Source organism: Carcharodon carcharias, chromosome 33 (assembly GCF_017639515.1).
Source record: "Carcharodon carcharias isolate sCarCar2 chromosome 33, sCarCar2.pri, whole genome shotgun sequence".
In the NCBI taxonomy this organism is placed as follows: Eukaryota; Metazoa; Chordata; class Chondrichthyes; order Lamniformes; family Lamnidae; genus Carcharodon; species Carcharodon carcharias.
In genome coordinates, this window is record NC_054499.1 from 4,442,891 (window position 1) to 4,465,566 (window position 22,676).

Consider the following 22,676-nt stretch of genomic DNA (forward strand, 5'->3'; position numbering starts at 1 on the left):
AATCTGTGTCCTCTCATTCCTGATCCTTTTACAATTGGGAACAGCTTCTCCCTATCTACTCTGTCCGGCCTGCTCTTGATCTCTATCAAATCCCCTCTTAGCCGCCTTCTCTCCAGGGAGGACAGTCCCAGTCCACCCTCCTAGCTGAAGTTTCTCTGGAAACCACTCTTGGAGGGATAGAGTTGACAAGTGGGGAGGTGGCACTAGACCTGCATCGAATCTTGGTTAGGCCACACTTCGGTGCACTGCATTCAGTTCTGGTCACCCTATTATAAAAAGCACTTCCTTCATATAGCTGGGTATAGAACAACTGTAATTTTATATTGAGGTGGTCAGTCCAGGATATTACTTCGGTAGTGGTTGTGTGTATTGCAGGAACACCTTTGTATTTATGTGCTGGGCATTGTGTATTCCTTGGTCTGTTCTGGATGATCACAGTTGCGCACAGGAGAGTTTTTAATTTTCCATTTGTTAGAGGCACTGGAGATTCATAAGGATACCAACAAATGTGGAAGGGATTGACAGACTGGATCACTTCTCCCTTGAAAAAGGGCTGAGTGGAGGCCTAACAGCTCTTCAAAACTTATGAAGAGTTTTGTTAGAGTGGATAGAGAGAGAGAATGTTTCCTCTTCTGGGAAGAGCATTAACTAGGGAGCAACCAGCATAAGGTAGTGACTAATTCATCCAATAGGGAATTCAGGAAAACTTATTTACCCATTGGGGTGGTGAGAATGTGGAACTCGCTACCACAGTGAGTGGTTGGGGTGAATAGTATAGAGACATTTAAGGGATAAGTAGACAAGTGCACAGAGGGAGAGAAGAATAGAGGGTAACGATGGTAGGTTTAAACGAGAAACAACGGGCAGAGGCTCGAGTGGAGCATAAACAGCATGGGCTGGTTGGTGCAAATGGCCCGTTTCTGTGCCATTTAAGCTGTGAAGCACCTTGGGATTTTTATCACATTAAAGGCGCTATATAAATGCAAGTCGCTTTATTTAAGGATCATATAGAAATTTTGTTGCTAAAGATATGGCCTCAATCAAACATGATCATAATCTTGTAGCTACAGGTAGCCACCATTCAGCCACTCAAGCTTATCCCGCCATTGAATTACATCAGGGCTGGTCTGTATTTAACTCTATCGATCCACCTTGGCTCTGCAAACCTCAACATTCTCACCTAACCAAACACAGTTTTGAAATTTTCAGTTGACACCCCAGCCTCAACGGCTTTTGTGAAGCATTCAGATTCTTGGTATGGAGCAGGGCGGAGAGAGAGGCTTTTGAGGACTGAAGATCTCCACTATTACTTATTTGTCCTCAACAGCATTATCAAGATGGCAGATAGGGATCGGATAAATACAAGCAAAATACTGCGGATGCTGGAAATCTGAAACCAAAACAGAAAATGCTGGATAAACTCAGGTCTAACAGCATCTGTGGAGAAAAAAAAAAGTTAACATTTCCAGTCCTTATGACTCTTCTTCAGAGCTAAAGAGAAGTAAAATATATACTGAAATTTATACCGTTTAAGTGGGGTGGAGCGGGTGAAGCTGGATAGAAGGCCAGTGATGAGATGTCATAGACAAAAGGGGTGTTAAAGATAGTGATACTGGCTAAAGGAGGTGCTAGTGGTGGCATTACAGTCGGAAAACGCAACATGTTAATAGCAGGACAGGGTAAGCACTCTGGAAGGAACAACATGAACAAGTGACAGACGGCCCTAGTGGGGGATGCGGTGGAGGGAGGGGACAAACACTCCTTTCAGGTGAAGCAGCGTTCACACTTACACCTCCTTCAATTTGGTCTACTGCATTCGCTGCTCCCAATGCGGTCTCCTCTACATTGGAGGCACCAAGCGCAGACTGGGTGACCGCTTTGCAGAACACCTTGGGTCTGTCCGCAAGCATTACCCAAACCTCCCTGTCGCTTGCCATTTTAACACTCCACTCTGCTCTCATACCCACATGTTCGTCCTTGACCTGCTGCATTGTTCCAGTGAAGCCCAACGCAAACTGGAGGAACAGCACCTCATCTTCCGATTAGGCACCTTACAGCCTTCTGGACTTAACATTAGGATTAATAACTTTAGATCATGAACTCTCTCCTCCATCCTCACCCCCTTTATATCCCCTTTTTCAAAATCCATTCTCATTTCTTAATTTTTTTTTATCCAAATATTTTTATTTAAACTCATTTTTATTCATTGTTTTATTCTATTTTCAATCTTTTTCCCCACCACCATCCCCACCCGCGCCTTGTGTCCCTTGTTCATGTTGTTCTTTCCAGAGTGCTATTATCACATTCTGCTTTCTGACCTTAATGCCACCATCAGCACCTAATTTAGCCTGTACCTCTACCATTAACACCTCCTTTAGCCTGAACCGCTACCATTAACACCTCCTTTAGCCTATACCTCTACCATTAACACCTCCTTTAGCCTATACCTCTACCATTAACACCTCCTTTAGCCTGTACCTCTACCATTAACACCTCCTTTAGCCTGTACCTCTACCATTAACACCTCCTTTAGCCTGTACCTCTACCATTAACACCTCCTTTAGCCTGTACCTCTACCATTAACACCTCCTTTAGCCTGAACCTCTACCATTAACACCTCCTTTAGCCTGAACCTCTACCATTAACACCTCCTTTAGCCTGAACCTCTACCATTAACACCCCTTTGTCCTTGACATCCCTGGCAATCTCTCCTTTGCCTCCACCTATCACTGGCCTTCCAGCCAGCATCACCCACTCCACCCCCCTTAAACAGTATAAATGTCATTACATTTTACATCTCTTTAGCTCTGAAGAGTCATAAGGACTCGAAATGTTAACTTTTTTTTCTCCACAGATGCTGTTAAACCTGCTGAGTTTTCCAGGATTTTCTGTTTTTGTTTTGTTATAGGGATCAGGTAAATCTGGCCTTCATTAAGTAGCCCAGCCAACACCCAGCCTTAGGTATCTGCTTGAATACAGAAGCACCTTAAAACACAGCAACTTAAGCCTCTTACCCAAGACTGAGAAAGTAGCAACATTTGCAGGGATGGGGGTGGAAATAACCAGATATATATGTTGGTTGACGTCAATCTCCAGGGAAAGCAAATGGCTGGATCTTTTGGGATCAGTTTTGGAGATTAACTCCAATCCCCAGTGTAGTTTCTCTCAGCTTGGGTCCATGTGAATATTGAGGTAGAAAACAGGAAACAATCCAATGTACAACCTGGAAAAGGAGAACTGGCAGGATTGTAGTAGGGGTAGTACAGCTAGGCTGAGATCAGCTGTCTTAATGTAGAACAGAGACTGAAACCAGTGCCAACATTCTTGGTCTATGTGGCTGTTAACGGAGCTCAGAATCTAAAATAATTCAACACAGACAATGGCAGCTGAGCCTATAGCTACAATATGGGCATTGCAAGGGGAAGATCCCAAAACCTACATCTCGCTAGGTATCGAATAACTCATTGACACAAATTCATCCGGAAAAAGTCACTCCTTCCCATCTCTCTAGCCTCCTCCAGCCTACAATCCTCTGAAATCGATGAGCTCCTCCAATTCTGGCCTCACGTGCACCCCCCCCAATTTCCATTGCTCCACTAATGGCGGCTATGCCTTTAGCTCCACAGGCCCTCGCTGAACCCCTCTACCTGGTCTCCTCCTCCTCCTCGGAGAACCTGAGCAAGCTTTCGATCACCTGCCCTAATATCTCCTTATATGGCTTGACACCAAATTTTAGCTGATTAGTGCTCCAGTGAAGCTCCCTTGGGGAACATTTTGCCATGTTTAAAAAAAACGCTATATTTATGCAAGTAGCAGTTAGCAGAGGGGACCAGCACCCCTGGTGAGAGGTTCATACTTTCAGGCAGCAAGCCGAGAGTACTAAAGTTAAAACAAGCATCAAAGAAACATCTCAGCCATTTAGAAGATGGAAGATCAAACTTTATTTTGGAACTACTTGCATACAAAGAAAACATATTGCACATCAACCAAAAAGAAACAATTTTTAAAAAAAAACAAAACTAAAAGGACAAAAACATTTGTAGTTTGGGATCTCATACACAAGACAGTTCAGAGACAGGAAACCAACCCTTTTTTTTTAAAAAGATTTGTGGAACCAAACTATTTGCAGAACCATCTAGGTTTCCCTGTTAAACAACCAGAGTGTACGAAACAGATCCAAATTGACACCGTAACGCAGTTTCAAATATCCTTCGAACTGTTGAAGATGCACGGTGGGCAAAAAAAATCATTTCAAAAATTTCAACACAAACAAAATTACTTCATTCGTGGTGCCAAACTAGCAACTGAGACACGCTACACACCCGTGGGGCAGAAAGTCACACACACACACACACACACACACACACACACACACACTGGGCACGTTGTGCAGATGTAGAGCGGTGAATCTGGCCGCTCCTCTTAACCGCTCTCGCTGTGGGCGGCCAGCTGTATGTAGCAGGCTCCTACTGACCACCCGGCAGCTGGAATGGCTCCTGTTCTGGCTGGCGCACCCAAAAAAAGAGCCAATGTTCAACCTGTTAAGGAGACCACCCCCTCCCGCTGGGCACAAGGCTGCCCCCCCCCCCCAGTGCCCACACTCTGCCCTATGATCAGCAGCCCCAGTTCTCCCACCCCCCCCTCACCCCTTCCAAACCAAGCTGGTGCCAACACATCCGTTATTGCCTCACCAGGGGCTGGAGGCGCCGACTGGCTCCGGAGTCTCGTTGCTAGCGCTGGCCTTTGTGTGGTGGCTGCCGTCACAACATGGAGCTGTGCATGTATGCGTGTGGTGTCCGCGCGTTTGTAAATAGGGTTGCGAAGTAATTTAAAGAAAATAATTAATGTTAGGAGTTTATTTTTGCCATTATGAAGTCTCATGATCACACGCACTAGCCATCGCCTGCAGCACAACAGGTAACAAGTATCAAAAACAGCTGCACGGGCTCAGTGTCATACACTCGTACTGAAGAAACGTGGGCGTTAGGTTAGTGTGATGCAAGGCTTTTGAGAGTTCGGTTTTTAAATACTGTACAGTGAAAATAAATTAACCTTTTAATTGAAGCTGCTTTGTCCAACTTTCCTGACAATTGTCTTTTCCTCTGCTATCTCTGGAGCTCTTTCTTTTGACCCATTTCCCCCTCCTGCTCCTCTCCCTCTTTCTAGCCGTTCCAGTGTTTTTCCTACATTCTAACCAGCAATGACTGAATCATTCTGCTTTTATTTTTCTTCCCCCAGTTATATTAGTTGTTCCTTTTTTTTTGATTTACTAATCAGTGCAAGTAATACAGACTGCATCGTTTTATACAGTGTCTCCTTACCAGAAGTGGTTGCATACTCAAGTTTTTTTTTTTGCGATTTTTTCTGCAGAATTTTTATGTTTTTTTCTTAAAACAGACAGCTTAAGTAACCGACACCTTTTCTTCACGCTCTCTACCAGACCCGCTCTGATCTATCCATCTTCAGCTTCTATAACCAAACCTCTCTTTTTTTTAATATATATATTTATCAGTCACTGACCTCCGCCATCAAAACGTCGGAAAACAGAATCGCAGTTTTCTTTTACACTCTTAGAAGGCACAACATCTTTATTTAAATGTGTTTTTTTTGTGGTTTTTTTTTTTAAATGTGTATTTTTTTTTATTATTTCCTCGAACTTTTTAATTAAATGTCAAAAAACAGATACACAGATATATGTTTGAACACCTCCCCCCAAACCTCTGTCCGGTGCTGAGGGTAAGGGGAGGGCAAGTGCTGTGTCGAGTCGGGTAGTAGTAAGTAGTAGTAGTTACGTAGTATTCAGGTTCCTATCTTTGGCAAGCTTTGACAAGCACTATTGAATAACATGATGCAAGCGGGACTGAGATTCAAGGGTAGAGGCTGCGGCGTTTTATGAAACACCGTTCACCACGGCCTGCTGCTTGATGGTGGGACCGGCTTGCTCTCGGCTCTGCCCACGCTCCTGGGAGCCGCCTGCTGTCTTGGTGGCGCTGCCATTTGGACTACTGGAGGGGCCGTTGGGCACAGCACTGGGCTCGTCGCTGGGGTCCGCCCGCTCCTGAGGGAGGTCAAGCACAAACACACCGTGACTGCATTTTCACTTCCCGCTGGCTCGCGATGCTTCCAGGGTCTCCCACTGCACAGCTTAACCACCACTTCCCCCCACCTCCCCCCACCCCGTCACTGCACTTTAGGGGTGGGGTTAAAGTGCTCCTTGTTCTGTGTCTCTGCCAGTGACAGCAAAGGTGGTTTCTGGCTGCTCTCAGACTCAATGTGAATGGGAATTTGGATCAGTGCTAACACACTGTGAAACGAGACCGGGAAACCTCCCATTCCCTCCTGGAAACTTTCCCGAATAGCTGGAATAGAACATCGTCAGGGATGAAACTGCCTGCAAATCGGCCCACGTCCACAAGGTGAACACCCTCATGACCGACCTGTAATTCTTCCCCGTTGCACTCGTACACATCTCCCAAAAGGTAAATGCACGCCTGGGGTCTCGACTATTTATAATCTATATTAATGATGGACTGTATTGTAGCCAGATTTACTCACAATGCAAAGGATAAGTAGGAAAGCAAGTGGTGAGCGGGCAAAAATTGGGCAGATGGAATATAACGTGGGAAAAATAGGAAGTTGTCCGCTTGAGGAATAGAAAAGCAGAATATAATTTAAATGGAGAGAGACTGGAGAACACAGCAGTGCAGAGGGACCTGGATGTCTGTCCTTGTAAATCATAATATGTTAGCATGCAGCTAATGAGGAAGACAAATTGAATGCTGGCCTTTACTGCAAGAGGAATGGAGTATGAAAGTAGGGGGGAGTCTTGTTACAACTGTACAGGACACTGAGTACAGGCCTAAGTTCCTCGCCAATGGAGATTAGTAAAAGGAGGTGACCTTACTGAAAGATAAGATTCTGAGGGATGTGACAGGGTTAATGCTGGGAGAATGTTTCCTCTCATGAGGGAATCTAGAACTAGGGGGCATGGTTTCAGGTCTCCCACTGAAGACAGATGAGGAATTCCTTCTCTCTGGAAGGTTGTTAATCTTTGAAATTCTCTTCCCCAGACAGCAGTGTAGGCTGGGTCAGTGAGTATAATCAAGGCTCAGTTAGACAGATTTTAATCGACAACGGAGTCAAGGGTTATGGGGGACAGGCAGGAAAGGGGAGATAAGACTACAATCAGATCAGCCATGACCTTATTGAATGGTGGAGCAGGCTCAAGGGGCTGAATGGCCTAATCCTATTCCTAATGTTATGCATGTAAGCAGGAAGAAATGGACACTGCAACAGTAGGAGACATCACAGCCAAGGTTAGCAGCAACCTTGGCTGAAGCATGTATCACTAGAGGGAGCTGAACTCAAGTCACAACACTTCCTTAAAAGGCAGCTGTCGCCCTCCCTCTCATTCCAGCCTGACCCAAGGCTCAAACAATCTCAGAACACGGAAAACTCCAAGGAGGAGATGAGGAGCAACCTTTCTATACAACGAGGTGTCCTGATCTGCAATGCACTGCCCCTGGAAGCAGATTCAACAGTAACTTCCAATAGGACATTGGCTAACTATATATAAAAAAAAGGGGAAAAAACCTGGCAGGGATATGGCAAAAAAAAGGGATAATTTTTCCAGAGGGCCAGTGCAGGCACGATGGGCAGAATGGCCTCCTCCAGCTCTTTATTCTTCACCCAACCCGACTAATGCCACTGCTATGCAATGCGCGCACACCACCACCAACAGCACACAATAACACAAGTTACCTGTCAAGGTGCAGAAAGGGTTAGGAAAAGAGGCGTTCCGAGTGAGGAGACTTACCAGTTGTTTCTCCTCCGGCTCCGGTTCCGGTTCCGGTTCTGGTTCCGGCTCGGGGGCTTTCTCGGATTGCTCTTTTTGCGTGACGCGCTGTCGGCTCTGTGACTCGGCACGGGAAATGTAATCGGCCACTGTAACTGAGGTAACAAGTATCTTAGAACGTCACTCACTGACTCCCCGCGCCGGCGCCAGAGACTGGAGAAGCTGGGGTTGTTTGTTCTCCTTGGGGCGGTGGAGGTTAAGTGGGGGGGGGGGGGGGGAAGGTTTAAAAGGAGCTGTTCAAAAATTGAGAGGAAACTTTAGGGAAAATAAAAATATTTCCCATCGTTGGACAGCCCTTTCAAAAGAGCTGGCACAGGCACGATGGGCCGAAAGGCCTCTCTCCCCGCGCAGCATCATTCTGTGGTCAGCAAAGAGCTGGCGAACTCACCTGGCTGCCTGTCTCTGCTCAGGGAACTGTCCAGCCGGTTACCACGGTTACGACGTCTGCGACTCCTGTTCCTGCGTGGGGGTCTCCCCTCGGCCTCGTCTGCGGGGAAGGGGTGGTGGTGGTGGGAAGGAAGGAGACAAGCAATGACTCAATTCGGTCTAATCCCCCCCCCACCCAGCCAGTTCCACAAAACCGTGTCATTTTAGTACACTGAAACCAGTAACATTATTCAGCCACCGGCTCTGGCCTTAACCCGGGCCTCTTGCTGCCATTCTGCTGTCTTTCAAGTTTCAGGTCTCACGCCATCAATATATCCAACATTTAAGTTTCAATTTGTTTCCAGACTAAGATGATCCCAATGGTTAACACCATTGACCCAAGTAAAATCTCTGCCTTTAAAATCCTTTTCTTTACTAAAAATGATTTTAAATTACAGCCACGCTGGCGTCTTCAGCTAACAGGAAGATGGTTCCAGCCTCAACTTCAACTGCATCAAGGAACCTATGGAAATCGCCATATCAAAATTTATCGCAAAAGCAAATATCCCACCTTTAGGCTACACCCCCAGCATATTGGCAACATGAGAAAGCAACTTCATGAAACAGCCAACACTTAAAAGACAAAACTCCTTGAAATTGTTTCAGATCATCTTGGTATTGTCATGTTGCTGTCTGCGGTGTCTTGCTTTGCGCAAATCAACTACTAAGTTTCAACACTAAAAAAAAATACACATACTTTGGTCAACCCTAAAGCTTTTTTGGGGTGCCCCAAGGTGGTGAAATGCAAGGTCTTTCTGAACTGTGGGGCACACGCTTGAAACAGGACCATAAATGACCAAGGAGGCACATGACCAGCCTTGCCAGCAGGGACATTAATCCTAGCACACTGCTGTTCTTAATGCCTCGAAATCCGATCCAGCTCCAGAGAGCTTGGTGAAAGGGGCTTACGAGTGAGGGGAAATAAAGTCAGTTTAATGCGTTGCCACTTGCCAACAAGCCTTGGCCCCCTCCACAGAGCAAGTACTTTGCTGAGAGTACTGAGAAAGCTCGATGGCTCAGAGGTCATGTTCTAGTCTTTGCCAGTTTTGACGCAACTTTCCTGGGAGTCTGGATGAGTTGATCTCATCTGGAGCAGAGATAAAGATGTCCCGCTCACTGCCACTGCTTTATGCTACACTGGTATCATTTCAATTTTAAAATGGGGGTGGGGGGGAGGAGTGGGGTGATGGAATTGAGGGAGCTGGAGGCTTCCATATACAAATCTTTGATGGTAACAGGACAAGACAACCAGGAAAAGGCTATTAATAAAGCAAATGGGATCTTTGGCTTTAAAAACAAAGGCTTGGAGTATAAAATTAAGGAAATTAATGCTAAACCTTGATAAAATCACTGGTCCAGCCTCAGTTGGAGGATTGGCTCCAATTCTGGGCTCCGCACTTTAGGAAGGATGTTGAGGCTTTGGGGAGAGTGTGGAGGTTAATTAGAGTGGGACCAGGGATGGAGAGTTCAGTTAATGTGGAGAGACTGCAGAAGCTGGGATTGTTCTCCTTAGAGAAGAGGAGAAGAAGGGGAGGTTTAATTGAGGCGTTCAAAAATCACGAGGGGTTTTGATAGGGTAAATGAGGAGAAACTGTTTCCAGTGGCAGGAGGGTCGGTAACCAGAGGGACACAGATTGAAGAGAATCGGGAAAAGAACCAGAGGGGGAGATGAGGAGAACTGTTTTTTTTTTTAAATGCAGTGAGCTGAGATCTGGAAGGCACGACCTGAAAGGATGGTAGAAATAGATTCAATAGGAACTTTCAAAAGAGAACTGGATAAATACCTGAAGGAGAAAAATCTTGCTGGGTTATAGGGACAGAGGAGTGTGGTGGGGGAGGGGGGGTGCGGGGAGAGGAGAAAAAGAGTAGGACTAACTGAATAGCCCTTTCAAAGGGCCGAATGACCTCCTCCTGCACCTTCTCATTTTATGGTTCCCACCTGTGCAGAGTTTTTTGGACCACGCACAGCAATCGTGCCAAGAACTTAACAGGAAGCAGACCCTCACATACCCACACCGTTCTCATTGATCGACGCGTTGTCAGACTCCACAATCCCGTCCATCATGGTGGCATCATCGTCAGTGCGCCGTCTGCGGGATCTGCGGCGCCGGTTTGTGCTGGCGTGTGATTCGCTGGTGTCGGTGTCACCAGCTTGATCTGTCTCCGCATTCTCCAGCAGGCTGTAGGGATTGCTGTCAGGGTCCTTCAGCACTGGAACACGAGAGAGTGGGCATGCACAATTACCAGACAGGAAAAATACCGTGCATCGCATGAAGAAACAAGACAAGGCTTTGCTGTCGAGCAGCACCTCATCAGAAATGTCGATATTTTGTCCACGTGAAGCTTCATTTGTTCATCTTTCAGTCCTGATAAAGCTGTACTGGCTCCCTTTACACAATGATTTCAATATAAAAACCTTGCTGGTCTGTTCGGCCCATCTCAACAAACTGCTTCAGACTTACTTTCTCTGCAGCCCTTTTGTCTTCTGACTGGGCCATTCGCTCTCCTAGCGCTCAGCTGCCTAGTCTCTGCTCTCCAACTCCCTCTGCCTCTCTCCCTACCCTCCATCAAAACACAGCAAAAAAAAAAAAACAATTGTAGGAACAGGGGGATATAATCAAGCCTGGCACTCCAACTGCAGTGCTGCCCTGCTGGATGTGGCACCTTTTAGACAATCCCTTGCCACTATTTCAAAGAGGAACAAGAGAGATCTGAGCCACTATCTATTCCTCAACCAAAAACCACTAAAAACGGTTATCTGGGCATTAACACAATGCTGTTTGTGGGAGCTTGCTGAGTGTAAATTGGCAAAAACAAAAACAGAATTACCTAGAAAAACTCAGCAGGTCTGGCAGCATTGGCGGAGAAGAAAAGAGTTGACGTTTCGAGTCCTCATGACCCTTCGACAGAACTTGAGTTCGAGTCCAAGAAAGAGTTGAAATATAAGCTGGTTTAAGGTGTGTGTGTGGGGGCGGAGAGAGAGAGAGAGAGAGAGAGAGAGGCTCTCTCTCTCCGCCCCCACACACACACCTTAAACCAGCTTATATTTCAACTCTTTCTTGGATTCGAACGCAAGTTCTGTCGAAGGGTCATGAGGACTCGAAACGTCAACTCTTTTCTTCTCCGCCGATGCTGCCAGACCTGCTGAGTTTTTCCAGGTAATTCTGTTTTTGTTTTGGATTTCCAGCATCCGCAGTTTTTTTGTTTTTATCTGTGTAAATTGGCAGCCTGGTTTCCTACAATTTAACAGGGGCTACAATTCAAAAAGCATTTGACTGTAAAGCACTGCAGCTCATCCAGAGTTGGTGAAAGGTGCTACAGAAATGCAAGTCTTTCTTCCTCAAAGCCCAATTTTTCTAATCAAGCCTTATATCCACCACTTCCTATACTCACTCTCTCCCAGAGTTCAGCAGTCTGTAAAGGGCAGTGGTGACTTTGTATATCAAAATACACTAAATAAGTCCAAGCTCTTGCTGTCAACAGTGGGATTGTTATTCAGAAAGGATATCAAACAAGCCTTCATCCAAACTGACCTCATTAAACACAGAATTGAGCGGCCTGGGTTATTATGGGGAAGAACCAAGAAGTTACTTGACCTCTTCTCATTTGCAAGAAGTGATTGTTCATCATATGTTTAAATCTTATTTGACTGTTACACTTTTAAACACAATGTCTGTGCTTGAGGATGGCCTGTACTGGAGAACAGAACATAGGAACAAGCCCTCCGGCAAAATCCAGTCTGACAATTACCTCATTTTACTCCATCTAAAATAATCACCAGTCCACCTGCCCATTTGGACTCTGTAACCCTTAACCCCCCTGCCCAACAAAAATCTACCAATCTCAATTTTGAAATTTTCAATTGGCACCCAGCCTCAACAGCAGTTATTTGGGTGGTGGAGGCGGTTGGGGGGCGGCGGCCGGGGGGAGGAGGAATTGTTCCAAATCTCAAGAGCATTTTACAGGCTCTTGCAACTGAAATTCTGTTTCTCACAGGAGACCATCACCCACTCGATGGCAGGGAACAAACATTTCATTTCAACACTAAGGCAAAAGCAAAATGCTGCAGATCCTGGAAATCTGAAATAAAAACAAAGTTCTGGAAAATCTCAGCAGGTCTGGCACCATCTTCGGAGACAGAAACGGAGTTAATGTTTCAGAGTCTGTATGACTCTTCTTCAAAGCTAAAGAGAAGTAGAAATGTGATGGATTTTGTGCTGTTTAAGAAGGGTTGGAGCCAAATAGGTCAGGGATAGGTGGGAGCTCAGAAAAGACTGAAAGATATGGACACAAGACAAAGGGGGTGCGAATGGTAGTGTTAAAGACTAAAGAAGGTGCTGATGGTGGCATAAAGGTAAGATAGCAGAATGTGTTAATAGCAGAACAAAGATCAGTGCTCTGTGAAAGGACAACATAGAAACAAGTGACAGATGAAACTGTGGGGGTGCAAGTCAGGGGAAAAGTATAAAAATGATTAAAAGAGATTAAAAACTGAATAAATAAATTTTTTAAAAATTGGATTAAAAAAGGAGATTGTTCATGGTCTGAAGTTGTTGAACATAAGTCTGGAAGTGTGCTGTTCCTCCAGTTAGCGTTGGTCTTCACTGGAACATTGCAGCAGGCCAAGGATGGACATGAGAGCAGGATGGGGTGTTGAAATGACAAGCGACAGGCAGTTTTTAAAAAGAAAAAAATTAACAGCTCAACCTACCTGCACTGATTGACGAACTCCCACCTCGACCTCCACCACGGCCTCTTCCAGACGGAGGACCCCCTCGGCCCCGGCCTCCCGCCGGCCTCCTCCGGTTAGTGTCGGATCCCTGCCTGCGATCCCGCTCCTCGTCGGCCTGACCCACTGACCAATCGCTCAGCTCATCCCTGCGTTCTGATTCGGTCTCAGAGGCGTTGGAGAAGTCGGAGTTGTTGTCTGCAGCAAGTAAAGTTCGGAGATTAAGGAGAGTGCACACTTCAACAAGTATCAGGCGGAGACCAGATTCTGACGACGTATCTACCTCCGTCACGCCTGTATTCAAATCAGGCAGGTGTGAACAGAAATGGTCAGGGGCTTTTGTACACGAGCCATCGAAACAGGCCACCGGGGAGCCTGCACAGCTAGATCCTAGTTGTCTGATTTGAAGGTGCACTCTTAGGCTTAAGACAATAAGTGAAAGACCTAACCTCATTTATTTCACTCCCCCCCCCACCCCGCCACACGTCAGTGCGGTTCAGCTGATTAACTCTCACTTTGGCTGCGAGTTAAAGCCCCACCCAGGGAGTTGAGCACGTAATCTGGACTGACACACCCAGAGTGCAGCACCGAGGGAGTGCCGCTTGCGCTGCCGATGCTCACCGGCCAGGGTTCTGGATGAAGAACGGGCAGATGACTGGGGCAGCAACGGGCAGGATGGAACCAGAGTCCAGCAGAGAGAAACCTGTGTGGAGGGAGGAGATGGGGAAGTGAAACAAGACGCACTATGAATTGCGAGGGATTCAGTGATGGCAACAACTTGCATTTGCGTAGTGCCTTGGATGTGGCAAAACACCCCCAAGGCATTTTGTAGGAAGGTTAGATGGAAATTTGTCAGCCATAAAAGGAGATACCCGGGGCTGTCGACAAAAAAGGCAAAATATAAAGGAGGAGTGGAATGTAGAGAAGCTGAGAAATTTAGGGAGGGAATTCCAGAGCTTGGGGCCTAGGCAGCTGGAGACATGGCTGGGGGCAATGAAAATCAGGAGTTTTGGTGATAATCAGATGATAACAACAGTACCTGCTGCTTATAAATTGGCATTTTCTTTCTAAAAAAAAATAAAACTGAAGCTGCACAGTAAAGATAAAAGACCAACAATCTGCTGTGTCACAGCACCATGAAGTTAAAGGCAGGTACCTCGCCTCCCTCGACCTCGACCGCTATAGGATCGTGAGCTGTGCATGGAGGAGGCAGTGCTGTCATCGGTCATGTAGCCACGCTCCTTGTCTGCGCGGCTGGACAGCGGGCGGTATCCCATGCCGATCTGTCGGAGCTGTTCATCTATCTGTAGTCTCTCCAATCGCAGCTGCTCTACCTCCTGCAGGGAAGGAGGAAGAAAAAGCGAATCCGCAACGGGTTTTCCAATGTGAACAAATTAAACGAGCAATGGGAACCTTTAGCAGCCTCATCCCACTATTTCTACCCTCTGAAAGGAGAGGATTGCTCATTGGCATACAGTCCCATGTCACTGACTGCCTTCCACTTCTGTGCCCAACTAACCATTCTTCCGTTGTAAGAAAACGTAGCCATGATACTGCCTCAAATTGAAGTTTAAAACACTAGTTTTAGACCCAAGTTTCACACCTTCAAACTGAACGTAACCTTTAACAGTACAGCTTCTGCCCCTCGTCAGTAGTGGTCAAAATTAATTTGCGTTTTGATAATGCCTTTCACAACTTCAGGACAATCTGTTTTTACCGCCAGTGAGTACCTTTGAAGAGTTTTATGAAGTGGGAAACGTGACAGTCAGTTCACGCACAGCAAGCTCCCACAGACAACAATTAAATAAATAACCAGGTAATTCTAGTTTTCTTTTAAAGTAAAGCGATGTTGGCTGAGCATTGATTATTGGTCCAGGGCATTTGGCTCTTCCAAATAAAGCTGCAGAATCTTTTACGTCCACCAGAGGGGTCAGACAGGAACTTGATTTATTACCTCATCTGAAAGACACACCTCAACAGTGCAGTGCTCCCTCAGTACTGCACTCGGAGTGCTGGCCTGGATTTATGGTGTTTAAGTCACTGCAGTGACTCAAAGCCTTCTGACTTAGTGCCACCCAGTGAGTCATGGCTAACATGGTCAAAAGGTAATGATCTGGAGTGGGACTTTAACTAACATTCTCCACTCCCACCTTCTCCCATCCCCTCCTCGACACCACGCTCAGTGTGGTGATACCCATTCTTCCCTCCTCCCCCCACCCCCGCCACTTCTCAAACTGAGGGATACTTCCAATCCAGTGCAACATGTGGGCAGAAACTCTCTTGCAGATTGGCAGTGGGAGAGGGAACCATCCTCACTCAATGCTTCAAAACAGTTCTGCCCAAACCCAAATGGGCAGAAAAAGTGAGCAGCTTTTTCATCAAAAACCATTCAAATGGTTTGGTCATTTCACCCAAGGAACGACTGAGTGGCAGCAAACTCAGGGTCAAAATGGTCACCGCCACATGAGGTTTACAGTGATTGTGATTCCACTCAGCCTTATTCAGGGGCCACAATGTGCCTTGTGACATCCTGAGATTTGGAACAAGTCCTCTGAAGTGCGTCGATGTGTTAAGCTATAAAACTTCACAGTACATTGATCATTGCTACTGTAAAACACACTTGGACATGCTTCAGATGCACGGGTGAACAACAAGTTGCAATCGGGTTGACATGAGGCTGCTGTTTAACTGCATAGCCTGCTGGGGGCACAATTACTGTTCCCAACGATGGCAAAAAGAGTGCTGTATAAAATTACGCTTTCAGAATTCACTGCAGTTCACATGTTGATATTAAACAGTGAGACAGCTGCTGCAGTTTAAAAAGAATACACCGGTGTGGATTCACACAAGGATGTGCAGCATTGTACATGGGTGGCCCAAGGTTACAATGGGACTGACTCACTTTGCTATCCTGAGGGATTTATTGCTCATGTTCATATGGTCAGGATTATTTCATGGAATAGGTGGGAATCTGGTTTTATTTGTGCTCTCTTTTTTTTGATTGTGTCAGGAGGGGGTTTGAGAGAAATAGAGAGACTACGTTTATTCTGAAACAGTTAGCACTGATTCTGACAAAACCATTGCAATTCTGAGGGAGAGAATCTTACAACTTCTGATTGAAGTTTGAAATGCATTGAACACATGACTTCTCTTCTCAATGTGAATGGCTCCACATCACTAGCAGCAAGCGGGTACCTCCCCCTGACACATCCACCAGGCATGGGGCTGTTTAACTGTGGAGACAACAGTCCAATCTGATCCTGCTAAGAATCCACAAAGACATTTCCCAATCAGCAGTGGGAATTCTGGCAGATTTCTCTCCCCTCTCTCCCTCCTCTCCCCACCACACCGCACCCGCCCCCCCCCCCACCTCCACCACCAACCCTGCCACTGACTCCACCCACCCCAGTCTAGAGGCCCACCATTGCCCTTGTTGAGATCAGCTAATCATATGTTGCCCTGTACCAGACAGTGCAGTACATCTAGCTACTGACCAAAGCCAAGACTCAAACAGCAGTGAAAGAAAGCTTTCAAGTGAGGGGGATCAAATAAACATGGAATCTACTTGGGAGGTTGGGGGGGTTTATGGGGAGTGTGAACCATCAGGAATTTCTGACCTACAAGAGCAGCTGAAAAGCAAAAAAAGAATAAATCTTACAGCATTACAGGCAGCAACAGGAGGCTAGATGCCTGCAGCTCAGTGAAGCTGAGCCGGGAGTTAAGGCATCCCAACAGAGCCACACAATGCAGCTCGCCCTCCCCCAGGGGCTAACACCAAACCACAGGCTTTACCTCCCCTGGGAGCACTGCCAGAGGTCAAGACGTAGAGCTGTATTTAGATGCACAAGTGATGAGCAAGGAGGAATCCATTCCTGGGGGTAAGCAAATACTGGTAATTTAATTAACAAATGTCCAACAAAAACCCCACACAGGCAGGGTGGAAGGATGCAGACTTCTAAATTAGTTCACTATCACCACCTTCTCCCCACCAATGCAAAATCAAACGGCACATTTTGAGCTTCAAGTGCACGGCCTTGCACACTGAATGTGTTAAGAGTACACAACAAAAACAGAATTACCTGGAAAAACTCAGCAGGTCCGGCAGCATCGGTGGGGAAGAGCAAAGTTGACGTTTCGTGTCCTCATGACGCTTCTGTCGAAGGGTCATGAGGACTCGAAACGTCAACTCTTTTCTTCTCCACTGATGCTGCCAGACCTGCTGAGTTTTTCCAGGTAATTCTGTTTTTGTTTTGGATTTCCAGCATCCGCAGTTTTTTGTTTTTATCTCTTTGTTAGAGTACACACTGCTTAAGCTCACTGTGGCCTTGTTTTGAGCCATGTATGTGAATCACTGTTAGGCACCCACTGCTCAACAGTATCACTCCACAGCTTGTACGCTACCCCTCCAGTATGAAGAATATACATACTAGATACAACTATACTTTATATAGCATCAGACAACAGGCGTCAATCAGCCCAGCATGCCTATGGCAGCTCTTCTGAAAGAGCCATCAATTAATGCCACTCCCCCCGCAGTCCTGCAAAATTTTCCCCTTCAAGTATTTATCCGGTTTCTTTTCGATGGTCACAACTGAATCTGCTTCCACTGCCCCTTTGGGCAGTGCGTTCCAGATCACAACTCGCTGTGTGAAATAAACTCATCTGCCCTCTCGTTCTTTTGCCAATCACCTTAAAGCTGCATCCCTCTGGTTATCGCTCCGCCTGTAGTGGAAACAGTTTCCCCTCACTTACTCTTATCAATTTTGAATGTGTCTATTGAATTTCCCTTTCAGCTTCTCAGAGAAGAACAATCCCAGTTTATAATGTTCCATATATAACAGGAATACTGCACATTATACAAATATAGAATACATAGACTCTTCAATAGAGCTATTATATATTTTACAGAGAGGAAATAAACAGTAGTTTCATCTCAAGACAGAAAACCCTAGGCCAGAGTCTCCCTCCACATTTCCAAACTGTGTCCGACAGGGCACGAGCAGCAAAGGCAACAATTTGTCAAACTGTCTAACAATTACCGTCAGGTAGGACAGGTGATACTCCAGCAGCACTTGAGCATTGACGAGATTCTCCTTGGTGCCAACGAATGTGAAAGGAACCATGCCCTGCAGGATAGAGGGGGACAGAACTGTAAAGCCGATGGTCCACTGCTTCCATTTGTCTAGTGTTTCCTGACTGCTAGGTAACCTCCAAAGTATGGTCAGGGGAAAGATTGGGCTTGGCTGCCGATATGCTGACCAGCAGCAGGCAGTGACCACATTCCAAAAAGCATCTGGCTCAGGAAATATAGCTTTCTAGGACTGGATGGGTTTTCACATTGTCTCAGTCCATGAGGCCTTTACACAATAGTGGAATGTGGCTTGGGAGAAGTAGTTCTCAACAGCATGCCCACATTGGGAGCACTGGGCATTCTCAGGAGGTTGAGGCTACAAAGCGTCAGACCGGATTCGGACGATGCCTGAGCTTCTGGAGTGTTGATCCTTTGGGGCACCACCAAATAACAAGAATTGTCTCGCTCCCCACAACGTGGTCACACCAGCTTTGTTAACCCGGGGTTACTTTGCCTCGCAGCTTTGCGCCCACTGCATTCTGTGCCCAGTGAAGAAGTCTATAACCCCAAGGTGCAGCATCATTGAGGGGGAGCGCTGAGCAAGTCACTGACTGGGAACTGGACCCTCAACAAAAAAACCTGTGACTAAGGTTACTTTATTATCCAAAGCAGAGGTGATATTCAAACACAGTAACCTTCCCATTAGTACCCGAGTGGGATTTCATACAGAAGCACTCACCTCCTCCCTGGGCAGCCTCTTATCATTGTCTCCTTCAATCCGAACCCTCACCACACCAGACTTGTCCACAATCTCTTGAATTACTTTCCCATTCTTGCCAATCACTTTGCCTGCGATACAAACAGAGACACATGAACAGCATTAGCTACCCGCAGATAATTTTTTTAGGAAAAACCTCAAGCTTTTAAACAATTACTTTTGAGAATCTTCTACTGGCCGACAGCACAAGTTGAAGGGCTCTTTGCCATTTTTCAGCACAAACCCAGAGGGCTGTGTCCAGCTGACTCAGTGAACAGGGTCATTGTTTTACTACAGATAAGGAGCATTATCCCAACTGACGTTGTTCAACACCTGCTGTCAAACCCCCAGCTGCCCCTTGTAGCTACGTTTAGGACAAATACATTAAGTGTTAGTACAATAATAGAAAGGTACACTGATCAAGTCAGTGGACAAAACTGGTAGATTGAGTTAGCTCAATGTGAGGAAGTATGTGTCCACTTTGCAGCTAAGGGTGAACAACCTATTTTCTAACTTGAGAAGCTCAGAACAGTATGGGAGCAGAGGGATTTGGGGGTCCTCCAAGCACCGAAATCACAAAGCTAGTGGACAGGCATCTAAATAATAGAATTAGCTCCCAAAAAGCTGTTGAGGTTGGGAGTCAATTAGAAGTTTCGAAATGGAGATTGATAGATTGTTGACGGTAAGGGAAGGGGATTAAGGGTTACAGAACCAAGGAGAATAGATGGAGCTGAGATACAGATCAATGCTCTAACTGAATGGTGGAACAGGCTAAATGGTCTCTTCCTGTTTCCATGTTGCAGTGAGGCACCTCTATCTGCAGGGAATCATCTTAAAACGAGCACGAGTTTCTACAGCACGGAAAACAGAAACAGAAATTAGGTGGTAGGTATAACTCTGGTCCTTCCCTGTCTGGCTGTGTGTATGCCGAAATGATCATAATTGCACAATCCTTAAATTAATTTATCCTTTTTGAATGACTGTTTTCACTGTTAGGAATTATAATTACTTCTTTTATTTGCATCACCACCACAATTTGGCACCTGCCTCCATGATGATCCTTCAATAAACCAGTTACCTACCTGTATATGCAGCTCAATGACAAAAGACGGAGTCATAAGTTGGCTGCTTTAAAAGATGTTGTTAATTGTGATGGAACCAGTGACCAAGGACCAGGACAACACTCACCAACTAGGCTGCGCGGCACTTGAACTGAGTTCTCGGAGAATTCCAGGTAACCTCGAGCCTGTTTTACAGCTTCTGGTGTCTGGGGAGGGAAAAAAAAGAGACACAGTCTCATTATTAAATAAATTAATTTCACTGCAACACTATAAGCTGACATGCTCCCAGCTGTATCAACCAGGCCTTCCATCAATTTATTAATGATTGAGAGTTAGACGACGGAGCACTTACTGGCCAGATTGAATTTGTTCTGCTTATTGTGGGGAGGACACATCGTGGCATTTTTCCATGTTGCTGGGTAGATGCCAGTGTTGTAGCTGAACTGGAACAGCTTGGCAGGAGGCATGACTAGTTCTGGATCATAGGTTTTCAAGCACTTAACCAGGATGTTGTAGGGACCCATCACCTTTGCCATATCCAGTGCGCTCAGGCAATTGATGTCACAAGCAGAATGATTTGAATCTGCTGAAGACTGGCTGCTCCGAAAGTGGGGACTTCATAAAGGGAGCAGAGATGGATCATCCACTCGCACTTCTGGCTGAAAATGGCTGCAGACGCTTCATTCTGTTCTGTTGCATTCATGTGCTTGGCTTCACCATCATCAAGGATGGGGATGTTCATTCAGCTGCTTCCTACCCTTAGCTTAATTGCCCACTACCATTCATAACAGGATGTGGCAGGACTGCAGAGCTTTGAATCTGATTCACTGGTTGTGAGATCATTTAGCTCTGTCTAAAGAATGCTGCTTCGCTCTTTAGCGTGCATGTAGTCCTGAGTTGCAGCTTCACCAGGTTGGCATCTCATTTTTAGGTATGCCTGGTGCTGCTCAATCATGCTCTCCTACACTAATCATTCAACATGGGTTGGTCAACGGGCTTGATAATGGTGGCAGTGAGGGAGATACCAGCTCATGAGGTTTCAGATTTGTGCTAACTGGATGCTCAGTTTCAAGCCATTAGATTGGTTCTGAACCTCACATCGGATTACATAGACAAAACGGCACAACAGGCCATTCAGCCCAACCAGTCCATGATGGTATTTATGTTCCACTTCAGCCTCCTCCCATATTTTCTCATCTAAATCTGCCATTGTCTATTGCATTCAGCACAGCGATAGTGCCACCTAATTCAATGGAAGGTGTCCTCAGTGTGAATAGAGGACTTTATCTCCACAAGGACTGCATGGTGGTCACTCCTACCAATACAGCCATGGACAGATATTGTTGCAACAGGTAAACCAATTAGGACAAGGCCTAGTGGATTTTTCCCTCGTGTTGGTTCCCTCGCCACCTTCTGTAAGCCCAGTCTGGGAGCTATGTCCTCATTTTAATGGTGTTACTGAGCCACTCGGTGATGAATATTGAAGCTTCCGGCCACTTCCTCCAAGTGTCGTTCAAGTGGAGAAGTATTGGTGTATCAGCTGAGAGAGGGCAGGAGGTTTCTTTACCCATGTTTGACCTGATACATGAGACTTCATGAGGAGTCTGGGACATTTGCTGTAAGGTATGATTCTGAGAGTAGGACTATGTTGCTTGATTAGTTTGTGGGATACGTCACCCCAATTTTGGCACAAGTTCCTAGATGTTGCCAAGGAGGACTCTGCAGCTGGGTGTGCCTTTGCTGTGTCAGAGTCCGACATTCAGTGATAAAAAGAAAAAAACTGCGGATGCTGGAAATCCAAAACAAAAACAAAAACAGAATTACCTGGAAAAGCTCAGCAGGTCTGGCAGCATCGGCGGAGAAGAAAAGAGTTGACGTTTCGAGTCCTCATGACCCTTCGACAGAACTTGACAAATTTACAAGAAAGAGTTGAAATATAAGCTGGTTTAAGGTGTGTGGGAGGCGGAGAGAGAGAGAGAAATGGAGTAGGGGTGTGGTTGTAGGGACAAACAAGCAGTGATAGAAGCAGATCATCAAAAGATGTCAACAACAATAGTACAAAAGAACACATAGGTGTTAGAGTTAAAGTTGGTGATGTTATCTAAACGAATGTGCTAATTAAGAATGGATAGTAGGGCACTCAAGGTATAGCTCTAGTGGGGGTGGGGAGAGCATAAAAGATTTTTAAAAAATTAAAAAAAATTTTTTTTTTCCCATCCCCCACCAGGATGGTCTGAGGGCCCTAAGCTTCTTCCTCGAACAGAGGCCCAAACATTCCCCATCCACCACTACTCTCCTCCGTCTGGCTGAACTTGTTCTCACACTGAACAATTTCTCCTTCAACTCCTCTCACTTCCTCCAAATAAAAGGTGTGGCTATGGGTACCCACATGGGCCCCAGCTATGCCCGTCTCTTTATGGGGTATGTGGAACATTCCTTGTTCCAGTCCTACTCCGGCCCCCTTCCACAACTCTTTCTCCGGTACATTGATGATTACTTCGGTGCCGCTTCATGCTCTCGTCGGGACTTGGAAAAATTTATTAATTTTGCGTCCAATCTCCACCCCTCCATCATTTTCACGTGGTCCATCTCTGACATTTCCCTTCCCTTCCTTGACCTCTCTGTCTCAATCTCTGGTGATAGACTGTCCACCAATATCCATTACAAACCCACCGACTCCCACAGCTATCTCGACTGCAGCTCCTCACACCCCGCTTCCTGTAAGGACTCCATCCCATTCTCTCAGTTCCTTCGCCTCCGTCGCATCTGTTCCGATG

General features: G+C 46.0%; 1 protein-coding gene across 2 annotated transcripts in view; it reads right to left on the reverse strand.

Moving 5' to 3' along the window:
• Nucleotides 1-5,223: 5,223 nt before the first annotated feature.
• Nucleotides 5,224-22,676, reverse strand: part of LOC121272353 (fragile X mental retardation syndrome-related protein 1-like) — a 78,278-nt gene continuing 60,825 nt past the window's right edge. The window contains exons 9-17 of one of the 2 annotated variants that reach the window (XM_041178993.1): nucleotides 20,027-20,105; nucleotides 18,821-18,930; nucleotides 18,050-18,136; nucleotides 14,167-14,347; nucleotides 12,993-13,208; nucleotides 10,292-10,492; nucleotides 8,244-8,342; nucleotides 7,817-7,944; nucleotides 5,224-6,058 (exon numbers count right to left, since the gene is read on the reverse strand). In XM_041178993.1, the coding sequence (XP_041034927.1) occupies nucleotides 5,891-6,058; nucleotides 7,817-7,944; nucleotides 8,244-8,342; nucleotides 10,292-10,492; nucleotides 12,993-13,208; nucleotides 14,167-14,347; nucleotides 18,050-18,136; nucleotides 18,821-18,930; nucleotides 20,027-20,105 (1,269 nt within the window). In that variant the 3' untranslated portion in view covers nucleotides 5,224-5,890. Of the gene's footprint in view, nucleotides 6,059-7,816; nucleotides 7,951-8,243; nucleotides 8,343-10,291; nucleotides 10,493-12,992; nucleotides 13,209-14,166; nucleotides 14,348-18,049; nucleotides 18,137-18,820; nucleotides 18,931-20,026; nucleotides 20,106-22,676 lie in introns of both variants that reach the window. The other variant, XM_041178992.1, reaches the window with a different exon arrangement.